Source organism: Pseudopodoces humilis, chromosome 2 (genome assembly GCF_049639895.1).
Source record: "Pseudopodoces humilis isolate 2021_Gansu_Grassland_sample_001 chromosome 2, ASM4963989v1, whole genome shotgun sequence".
In the NCBI taxonomy this organism is placed as follows: domain Eukaryota; kingdom Metazoa; phylum Chordata; class Aves; order Passeriformes; family Paridae; genus Pseudopodoces; species Pseudopodoces humilis.
The window spans coordinates 97,224,050-97,235,436 of NC_142201.1; the positions used below are offsets into that span (position 1 = coordinate 97,224,050).

The following is an 11,387-nucleotide window of genomic DNA, read 5'->3' on the forward strand; positions in this document are numbered from 1 at the left end:
TCTGTGACTGCCTCTGGCTGGATTTTAGCTTTCTCTCAGTAATTTTCAGTATTGATCAGGCAGCCTAGTGTCTGTGAATGGCTTTCATTTCGTAAGACTAAATACTTCTTCCATGTGCTACACACTTACTCTTTCTTTCCTTGCATGTGGAGACTGAGATGGCAAATTGCAGATGTATAATGTAGACTTAGCCTGATTGCACATTCCTGTATGGTTGCAGTTGTGTCCCAGTAGCCAGTGTGTGTGTCTGGATCCTTTTAAGGATGAGGAGGAATGGAAAAGGCTGGTATTTGTGGTGGGTAGAATCCTGTTCCAGGTGAGCTAGAGAGATGCTTGTTAGGCTATAAATCATCTTGTCACATAAACAGCATTTCATTTCTGTTTGTACTGGTCTGTTCTGAGCTAGCCTGAAGACTTGCTTGTCCACTGTGTCATTGGAAATAAGATTTTGAAGTTTTGTTTCTGTAAACTCCCTAAAATTGGCTTTGCATTGTGGAGATTATGTATCTTTCATGCCTGTGTTGCTGTTATATTACTGATTGCTCCCCTAATGAGGCAAAGGGTAACTTCTTGGTCACCTCTGATAGTGGCATGTGTTGTGGTCCAATGTTACACAAGATGTCTACTGTCTGCTCCTAGTAAAGACTCTGCTGGCAAAGTAGAAATGATACCAGGAGCTGGACATAACTTCACCTTCCTCCTCTGTGAGCTTTTACTTTTGCACTTAGTATATCTCATTTCTGGTCACCAGAAGGGCAGTGACAGCTCTTGCATCCTGTGGTGGGTTGGCCCTGGCTGGTAAGCAGGTTTCCATCCTTTTGCTCACTCCCACAGTGGGATGTGGAAGAGTATACAAAGGGCAAAAACAAGGAAAAATACTTCCTGGGTCAAGAGGAAGGCAGTTTCATAAGTTGGAGGGAGGAAACAAGTAATGCAAAAGCCAGCACTCACCACTAACAAACTGATGCACAGCCAGTGCCTGAGCAATGGACAACTTAAAAAAAACCTTTCCCCACACTTCTGGGCTGAGTATGGTGTGAAGTGTCTCTGGACCAGTGTGGGTCAGCTGTCCCAGCTACATCCCCTCCCAACCTCTTGAACACCCTCAGCCTACTTGCTGGAGTGCCATGAGAGAGATCTCAGTGCTCAGCAGTAACTAAACCATGTTGTGTTTCCAGCACTGATAAGTTTACACCTTGCCAGCCAAGCCCAGTATACATGCAAAAGAGAGCGTATCTTTAAACAAGCAAGAAAACCCCCTGTTTTATTGTATGGCTAAGCTTTCCTAAGGGCTTCATTCCCCAAAATGCATTGTATGCACTTAAACACTGGGAGGTGGTGGGTTGAGCTACAGCTTGCTGAAAGCCTCCAGAGTCCCTTCGGGCAGAAGGTCAGGTTTTGTGCTTCCCTGTCAAACAGCAACTTGTGTTATCAGAAGGGGAGGTTGTACAGTACATACTGTGACTGTTGTACTCTTTTTCAAGCTTCTGATTAAAAGTATGTATTATTAATGTTGTCTGTAGGTTCATTCCAGTCTCAGAAAAAGAACTTATTCCACAAAATTGTCAGCAAATTTAAGCACAGAAAGAAGCTTAATGTTCCGGACACAGGTACTGGTGCATTCCTTAATTAAGGTTTTTGATTGCCTTCTTTCTCAATTCAGTCTTGGGGAAATGCCTCTAGACAGAGACACCTCAGCTCTCTAGTCTTTGATCACTGGTTCCTTATTGTCTCTGTCTGCTATGATTCCGTTGCTTCCAGGCTCCAGTTGATATCACCTTGCTCCAGTATGGTGCTGTTTTGTTTTTACTGGGCATCTCCCTTTAATTACAGTTTCCCTGCTCCAGATGCCATGCAGCAGAGCTGACAAAGCAAGGGCAGTTCTGCAGTTGGCCCTGAAAACTTTTATCTTCTGCAGCTCACGGCTCTGTAGTCCTTAGGTTGCTCTTATCTGCATCTTTCTGTATCAGTGACCATATTATTTTGCCAGAGCATTTGTGCATGTCCCTGTCTCCTATTCCTATGATTTCTTGCTGTCTGGAACTTTGCAGACTGCAGCTGGTCAAGCTGGTGTAAGAGCCTGGTCAGGATGTAAATGCTTGGTTCTGCACCAGATCTCAGAAATACCAACCTCCAACCCTGCCTCTGTAGAAATCTTAAACCAGCTTTATGTTTGCTTCACATTGAAAATACCTTCTGCAGTTTTTAAAGTTATGTTCTGGACCTTTTCTGCCTGCTATCCACTGTTAGCTCTCTAAAGTCTTCTTCCTGTTACAGTATCATAATCCTGCATATTATGAATTTACAACTCTGAGGGGCATTTTCAAGTGTACAGCATGTACAGGATTACAGCTTAGCCTGCTTTGCTGGGCCATTTTTCTTCTGCCATCATGTTCCAACACTATTTAAGTCATGCCCAGGCTGTTCCTTAGCTGTTCCACGGTATTGTTCTCTCCTGTATTGTTCCTGTAGTATAGAAAAATATACTCTCTGGTCCTGCTTACTTAACTCCATGATTTTTTTCTGGTTTCTTCCCCACCCATGTTCATCTCTAGGATAATAAAATTGTCCTTCCCATCTACAGTTTCCCTAGCTACCTTCATGGTTAATATCTTTTCCTAAGACTTGGCCATTTCCTGGTGGTGTGTTTTCTGTCATCTGTGTTGCACATGCCCTATTTTCCCACATAGACTCTGCCTGCTCTTCTGCATTCCATGGTGCAAATAATTTTAAACTACTTGCTCTGTCTTGTATTTGTACAACAAATATGTTGTGGGAGTTGCTTATGAGAAGTAACTGTCTTGCTTCCATGTTGGTGTAAAAAAGGCATCATACATTAACATAGTTTTGATTTGGCGTCATTCAGATTCTGTTCCTGAATTATTAATAGACCATGTAGACAAATTATTAAGAAAAATGGGTGTTTAAATTCTCCTGGGGGAAAAGAAACAGAAAGTTTCTAACAGATGATTAAGTAAAGAGTAAAAAATACAGCTACCTTAGATTCTGCAGATAAAAATATGGGTAAACAAAATGTCAAACCCTGCATTTGTTTAAATGAAGCTAGCATGTTTTGATACAAAGTGAAGTGTGCACTATGATCAAAGATTCAGCCCTGGCAAGTGTTGAGTACCCTGACCTTGTTCCAGCACAACACAGAGGCATATCCTTGGAAACTAGGCATGTGAATAATGTCATAGTGTCTAAGCATTAAAGGTGTGTCTGTGCATTTGCTGGGACAGAACCAGCTTGCTAAGCTCCTCCCAAGACTAAAGCAAAGAAATGAGCAACTTAGGAGCCTTACACAGCCCACATGTAATCATCAGAGGAAAGGCAATGGATGTCTGTATATCGATAGAGAACTGCATTTTCCCCTGAATTACAGAGGGGAAAAAATTTGGAGTCTTGCCTACTCTGAAGTGTACCTTGTAGTGACTGAAAGCAAAGTGTTGATCAGCAAAGTGCAGTGTGGGCATGGCCTTGGCAGGTGCTGGACAGCCTCTTCCTCATATGCTGCCTACAGATCTTCATCCTCCATCCAGGAGTTCCTAGGCAAGAGGCCCTAAAATATGTAGCTGAGCTGTCCCATATGCTGCAGCATTCAAGATGGGAATCCCAGAATCTTCATTTCAATTCAGATATTTATTTAAGCATTTTGTGAATTAAACAATATATGAAAATTTTGATTCCTTTTTGTGGTTAATCTATACTTGTGGTGAGTCACAAGTCTACATAATATGCAGTTTTGGTTTTTATTAAGTTAATTTTGCAGAAAGAAGGAGCTTGAATGTTTATATAGCTGCAGAGGAGACACTTATAAGGATTGCTGTCAGCAGAGGTCATGTTGACTTCATGTTTTTTCATCTTGAAAAGTGTGTGCCTGTGTGCATCTGTTAGGAGTGAAGGAAAGTAAGTGCAGTAAAGGAGATTAAATGTGATTGTATTGTGGTGTCTGTGTGTCTCTGGTATGAAAATCTGAGTGAATTTTGACCACATTGTACACAGCAGCACCAGTGCACGTCACCATAGTAAGAGTTTGCAGCTGTTCATAGAGCAGGGTACAGCCCAGTTAAACAGCAGTGGAACACAACAGAGAGCGCACACTGTAATGCAATTGAATATGTCAAGAGACACATCTCTTCCTTAGGAAGGCTGACAGAAGCACAGGACCTATGCCTGTTTGGGAAAGTTAATGCTCATCTGGGAGTTTCATTTTTCTGCCGTACCAACAAAGCTTTCTGATGGGAAGCAGTACTTTAAATAACAAGTCACAGTGATTGCCTCTTTGCAGGTACACTTAGTGAGCTGTGCTGAGGCTCTTGCATGGTCTGTGTAGCAGCCAGCTCTAACACTGGCCTTGGCACAGGAAGGGGAGAAGAGAGGATGAACACTTACACTGGTCTCATCACCAGCTCACACATGAAGCAGCCCTGTCCCTGCGCCTGCTCCTACAGCAGCTCTCCCACACACATCAGAGCCCTGTTCTGTGGGGCTTGCAGCCCAGAGGGAGCCAGTAGATCTGTGCCTTTGGCAACCATTCTGGCTGGAGGAGGGCTGGATCAACACAGGCTCCTGCAGCAGAGCTTCCCGCCCAGGCAGCTGTCTCCTACACCTGGTTTGACCATCTGCTGCTTTGTATCTCTGCTTGTTAGTCCCCAGTCCTTGCTGCATCTCTGTGTGCTACCTGGCCCCAAAGCAGTATTGTAGCAGTGTCCTGTTGTGAGAAGAGTTGGAATCTCTGCCAGGTCAGTCTGTTTGGCATCACTTCCTTGGTGAAGTGGTTCCGTAGACACTGGTGACTTGAAGTTGTGCTCTGCCTGGCTAGATTTTCACTGTTTAACTTCATAAAGACAATTGAATCATTACAGACCACCTTTCTTCCTTGATACCAGCATGCTTAGACCCACAGAGCATTTGTTCTCCTCTAAGTGTCGTCAAACTTCTGCCACTCTCTCTCATAACAGTCATTACTAAAGAAATTCTTTTAAGTCTGTGTTTTGTTGGCATTTGGTCTGAAAAGCTGTGGTGTGCTGAGTCAGTTCAATTGACTTCATTTTTCTTGTTCACAAAGATAGGGGGGAAATAAAACTACATGTACTCTGCATGCCTGCAGAACAGGATAAACCGTCCATTTGAACTTTTAACAAACCTAGCTGAGGAAACCATCTAGCACAGACCTCTGGATATGTCTCTCAGAGTAATTTCTGCCACCGGGGTGTAGGCATGCCTGAAGGCCCACACCTTCGTGCCATGTTCTCAACTCTGCTTGCAAAAATAGCCCAGTAGCTCTGCCCATGCCTGTCATGGAGAGCTGAGCATGCACCTGTTGGCAGGACTGCGCAGTAACTGCAGAATCTCATTTCATGTCTAGACTATATTCTCCTGAAAATTAGCTGAGCTCCTTATGGGACAGCTCTTGAATGCAGGACAGCGTGGAAGCAGAATGGACATCAGATAGATTAAAGAAAACAACAGGGAATCAAACCTGTCTAGCCCTATCCTTCCTGCAGAACAAAACCAGGTCCTGATTTGGAGCATCTATGTGGATATACCTTTTTCACTTGAAGCAGTGGGATGCTGTTCCCCTTGAAGGATGTTCAGGAGCACATCGTTTAGATGTAGAGTTGTTGAAACATAGACTCCTTTCTCCTCTAGAGGTGAGTGCAAAGGGTCTTGTGAGTGAAGCCTTTGTGTGATTTCCAAGTTAAGTTTTATGTCTACTTGGATAATATACTGTAAAGAAGTCAGTGAAATGATTTCTAAGCCCAGTGTCCACTAAGACTGCTAGAGAAGAGAAAAAAATGCTTTTCCATTCACCCTGCACCCACACACACAAAATACTCATTGTTCACCTTCACTCCTTCCTTCTTCAAGACTGCATGGCAGCAATGTTATGTTGAAGAGATAAAGAGTTTCTTTTAGAGCTAGAGCAGAAAAGGAAAGTAGACAACTTTCAAGTCTCATTTCAAGGATTAAAAAAAATCCTGGAGAGGAAATATAGAACAATACAAAAACATGGAGAGGGAATATACTTACTGCATCTGAGTTTTTACAACCACCTTCTGTTTCTTTGTCGAACATGCCAACATCATATACTCCTTATGTCTTCCTATTGCCTATTTTACCTTTCAAGGTTTTTTTTCTCTTTATTTTTTTGACACATACAATATGAGAAAGAAAAATATAAAAGGGAACCCTCAGCTGTAGTGCTCAGTTAGGTTAATTTCTGGTGACCTGACATACAACACATCTAATTAAATGCCAACCAAATCAAGACTCTTTTAATCGCTTGTTGTTCATTGTTTGAAATCATGTCTTAATTTTTTTATTAGATGTAAAAAAAAAAGTGAGTTGTAGTACTAAGATTAAAAGCATTATAAATTCAATCAAGCTAGGAGTAGACAGCAGTGTCAAAGTGCTAATTAGAGCAAATCAGAATTAACAGATAGTGTTGGACTACAACCAGACCATTACATTAAAATATAATCAACGCTTAAGAATTCCCAAATAAGAAATCCGGAGAGAAAGCTGCCTATTTAATTATACATTCCAATTAAGATCCTGGTCTCGATGCACAAGGTTTATCTGAACATCTCACTGTTGGCCCAGTTGAAAGTCACATTTGCAGTCACTGGTGCTTCTACTTAATTGGACTGTTACAGGGTGGAGCTTTTCCTGTGCTTTCTCTTGAGTGGTCTTTACCAAAAAAACAGTTTTGGAAAGGTTGGCAGCTAGAGCTAAGCACTTCAAAATGCTAATCGAAACTGTGCTTTTTATCCGAATAAAGAACATACACAAGTTTGAAAATATTTTACAAGAGAACATAGGTGAATTAAGATCATAAACAAATTAAAGTTTCAAATGTTTTTACATGTACGTACTAGATCTGATTGTATTCTTAGACTATAAAACATTAAAAAGTCCTTCCCATTCAAACAGAAGAGCAAAGGGCAACCGCTAACAAGATGAAATGTGTTACACTTATTCTTTTCATCTAGTCCACATCCTCACACAATGAACAGTTAAAGAAGCCAGCAATGAGAAAGGTTTTATTAGCTATATCTTTGAATAGAAATTAAATCTACAAAACTAACAATAAATAGAAAAGCACACTAACATGAAAGAAGGCAAAGGCCATGCAGACTGTTTGGCTGTTTTGCACAGTTTGTGGGGCTGGGGCTCCTGTGTGACATCACCAGTTTCAGTGCAGGAGATTGGAATTGTTCAGTTCTTAGCCCTTCTGAAAGAGAAGTTGTTTGCACTCCAGCTTCAGTTCTGTGTGTGTGTAGTTTTTGCTGGTCAAACCACCCGAAAAGTGACAAATGGGTCTTAAACAAGTCTTTAAAAAGGGGAGAAAGGTTAAAAGAAACTGGAGGGAAGAGTAAGCTAACTGTAGACACAGTAACAGCTGTGGAAAATATATCAAGGGCTGTTGCAAAGAGATGGGGTATAACTTGACAGGTAGTAAAGAAAATAATGAGTTGAAAATGCAGCAGGGGAGATGAGATGCAGGAATTAGGAAAAAATGTGTAATCATTCAGGATGGCAGTATACTGGGAAAAAATACCTCAGGAACTTTGTGCAGTTATCATGAGTGTTCCCAATTTCAAAGCAGGTTAGACAGGCTCCTAAAAAATTACTTGGGCATTCCATTTGCTACCTGTAGCCTTTTTCTAACCCTAGCTGACAGTGATCACAGATGGGGCAGGCTTCATAACACTTTTATCACAGGAGGGAAAAAGATGTCACAGATTGCCTTTATGGACTAGTGATACTCCGTGGGATCAGCAGAATGGCTTATTGAATCAATGCAAATTGCAAACAGTTGACTACTAGGCACTGAGCTCAGACTTTGGAAGCTTAAATATGTTTTGTGATTGCTGTCTGACCAATTTCTTTGTGAGCAAGATTAAAGTAAACTCTTTAGTCAAGCAAAAATTCGGGATCGTGTTCCAATTCGGGCTAAGAGGCTACTTCAGAACACCAACACTGGAGCTGCTGAGAAAGATTTAAACTGTTCCTTTCTCATTCTCTGACTTTATGTGGGCAGTATTTCTGCCATGATATTCTATCCCATGCTTACTTCCTTTTTTTAGCATGCTTGTCTTCAGCTGTGATCCAGTTTTGCCTTTGTATTTGAGGCCTTTGGGGTGTTTTTTAAGGTTTGTTATTTTGTAAAAGGCAGTATTTCCCTTTCTTAGAGGAGTTGATGTAGAGTGACTAAAGAGGTAAGACTGGGTTTTAGTCAGGAATTGCTGAATCCTGCTTGTCAGTCATCTGTGAGCTAAGAGAAGCTTACGTGAGGACCCTTGTTCCTTAAATATATTTTGTCTTTTAGCCACTTGCTGACATCTTCTGTTGCAGAATGTTTTATACAGGGCGATATCCTGCTCCCACTCAAGTGCACTGCTGATCTCACAGTTTTCTTTGCAAATATTAGAAACTTGAACCTTCAGTCTATCTTTAAGGTGGATTCTGTTACTTCTCTGCAAACATCTGTGGCATTCAGATCATATCTTGCCATGGGTTATGCTCTGAGTACCTGTGAGGAACGGTTTTATGCAGATAGATGCTAAATGGTAAATGAGCATAGCTAGTGGCTGAATCATTCTACATCTAAAGTTGAGTTTTTATTCTCTTCCAGCCATACTATTAGAAGACAGAAATTCCAGTGAGTCTCCCTGGAAGAATAAAATTTCTGTATCTGCCCTAAACACTCCAGAGCCAGCAATGATGCATGAGCCTTTAGTTGGCAGCCAGAAAAGGAAAGCAAGGAAAACTAAGATCACGCACCTTGTCCGAACAGCAGATGGGCGAGTGTCACCAGCAGCAGGGACACTGGGTAAGGAAACTGGAGTTAAAATTTTATTAAAACTGAATGGTTGGAGAAGTTTTGAGGGTATAAGCAACCTGTCAGGGCAGTGTTTTTAAATTAGCTTATTTTCATACCTGCTTAGAATGGTCATTATTTAAAATACAGGTATCAACCAACTGGGAAATCACTGAGTCTATAATCGCCAGCTTCTTTTGTTTGAACGACCAAATTTGTCTTTTCTCCCTGGATATTTCACTCTTAAGAACTGTGAACTGATGCAGAGAGAAATGGAAAATTGTTACCTTTTGTAATTTGTTTCCAAATTGTTTCCAATCCAGCAAAGAAAGTACACTGCACCTAGTTATATATCGTAAAACTGAATTTCATAATATGACAATGCTAGAGTCTTTGTCGGAGTTCTCCATAAGATAATCTTTCAGGACTACTGTATCTAAAACATACACACAAGCTCTCTTGCCTGATCTGAAAGGTCAAATTCAGTGTTGAATGCAAAAATCAGTACTTCATAAACCTTAGTACTATGCTTCTGACCCAGTAGCTTGGGTCAGAAGAGGTTACAGGATGAATCAGATGACACTGGCAGAATCAAAGTCCTGAAGGTAAAGGCTCTGCTAACACCAGGGTAATCAGCATATCCATAGGCTGCAGTGAATGTATGGACTACATCTGTGTGCTTAACTTTCTTTGCAGAGGAGAAGCCAAAAGAGCTGCCACAAAGTACTCTTCAAAAATCATCAAGTGCAGAAACAGATTGCAACAGTGAATGCTCCAGAAACACAGAAACAGAAGAAAATCATAGTATTACGTCAGATATGCCAGCGGTGTCTGCATTTTTTAGCTTAGCTGCTCTGGCAGAAGTAGCAGCCATGGAAAATGTACACAGGTATGGTTTTCTTTTCCTCTTGTTGTCTTAAGTAAATAGTATGTGGCTGACAGCTTGTTCAGAAAGCATGTGAATAGCAGATTGTTTAATTTGGCCTGTGTTTCCTCTTCCACAGCTTTCTATGAATGTCTGCTTTACCCTACTGGCTTAGTAGTGTTAAGTGTTCACCTAAATGACAGCATAATCTGTTTAGCAGTTAGTAAAATGATCCTTCCCAGTAAGCTTACCTACCAATTTTATATCTAAACAGGTTCATATGCTCCTTGAGATCCTAATGATTGAGAATTATCAGATGCTGTTTGTCAGATAATAGCAGATTTAAATAGCAACTGCATGCTGATTTGCATTTTCCAGTGGCCTAAAACCTAAGATAGTGGAGAGAATTTCATACATTTTGAGATTAATTTTTTATGCTGAACATGGCTGAGGAAAGCTAACTTCTTATTCTTATTCTTGTGCTTTTCTATGTAGAAGGCAAAGCATCTGCAGAATAACATGGGGCAGAACAACTCTGGGTGATGGAAAGCCAGGGTAGTTTGGGTTGATCCCCTCAGTTATTGAGTAGGCCATCCATACAGATAAAGCAGAGAATGTGAAGGTTACTTAGGGCTTATGAATCAGTTCTGCATGGTCAGATCCGTGATGGGAGTAAACCAAAGACAGCAGGTCCTCCTTGGCTCTTGCTTATCCAGTGTTGTTCTTTCATGAAACTTACTGGGTATGAAACCCCATCCTCTCCTGCACTGGAAACTCACTGAGGAAGCATTGGGCCAGTTTGAAAACATCATAGCATCTGCAGATGCCATTTGACAGATTGCTGGCTGCCTAAGCAACTCCTGAAGGCAGCAGTTCATAAAACCGTTCACAGCCTTAATTAACTATTCCATTCATGGGCCCCACTGAAGAACCCAGTCCTTTGTGTTCAGGCTGCACATCAAATGCTCAAAGGCTTTTTAGAAGCTCAGGAACCCTACAAGAAACAGATCTGCTGGTTCCTCTCTGCAGAAGCTGTTGTCTTGCTTAAGCAGTACTGTTTTGGGTGAGAAGTGATTTCACACTGCAGTCGTCAGCCTGTCAGTCATCATAAGGAACAAAATGGGACTCGCAGAGGTGCTGTGCTAAGCTCTGCTCTCATTCACACCATTGTGGTTTCATTGGCTGCCATTAACACTGACCAGAAATGCATAAAAGCAACAGGATTTGCTCTGCTGTGGTTTTTCTTCCTTGTGCCTCTTAAGAGTTCTCGTCCTTTTGTCCTTGTTGAAGCAAGCTAATGTTTTGCAGAGCTTGGTGCTTGGGTCTTTCTCTTTGAATCCCATCTTTTGTCATGTTATTATGTAGCTCTAGCAATGCAGCACCTGTCATAAGGCCTGAAAACACCAAATGGGCAAATATCCCACAACTGTTGGAAATGCCAGTTTGTAATCACCCTGAGGGAAGTGAAATGACAGTGGGAGGACTCTTCAGTGGAAAGTTAGCCTCATCTCTCACAGATTTGGCAAATGGAAGTCAAAACAGAGACCTAAATCTTACAGGCTAGATGCTTCTCCGTTTTCTACTCTGTCAACTGTTGTTACCTTTTGTAACTCACTTTATTTTCAAATAGCCAGAAATGTGAAGAAAATAATTGGAGGTTTGCTTGATGTGTTTCTTCAGTGTCTGAATTTA

The 11,387-nt window shown here is 41.3% G+C and overlaps 1 protein-coding gene across 12 annotated transcripts in view; it reads left to right on the forward strand.

Moving 5' to 3' along the window:
- The window catches only part of BBX (BBX high mobility group box domain containing), a 141,650-nt gene that overhangs the window by 120,789 nt on the left and 9,474 nt on the right, over positions 1–11,387 (forward strand). For 10 of the 12 annotated variants that reach the window (XM_014253368.2, XM_014253371.2, XM_088052218.1 and 7 more), the window contains 3 exons: positions 1,524–1,610; positions 8,645–8,842; positions 9,527–9,719. In XM_014253368.2, the coding sequence (XP_014108843.2) occupies positions 1,524–1,610; positions 8,645–8,842; positions 9,527–9,719 (478 nt within the window). The remainder of the gene's footprint in view (positions 1–1,523; positions 1,611–8,644; positions 8,843–9,526; positions 9,720–11,387) is intronic. The other 2 variants (XM_014253365.2, XM_005523965.3) reach the window with 1 other exon arrangement.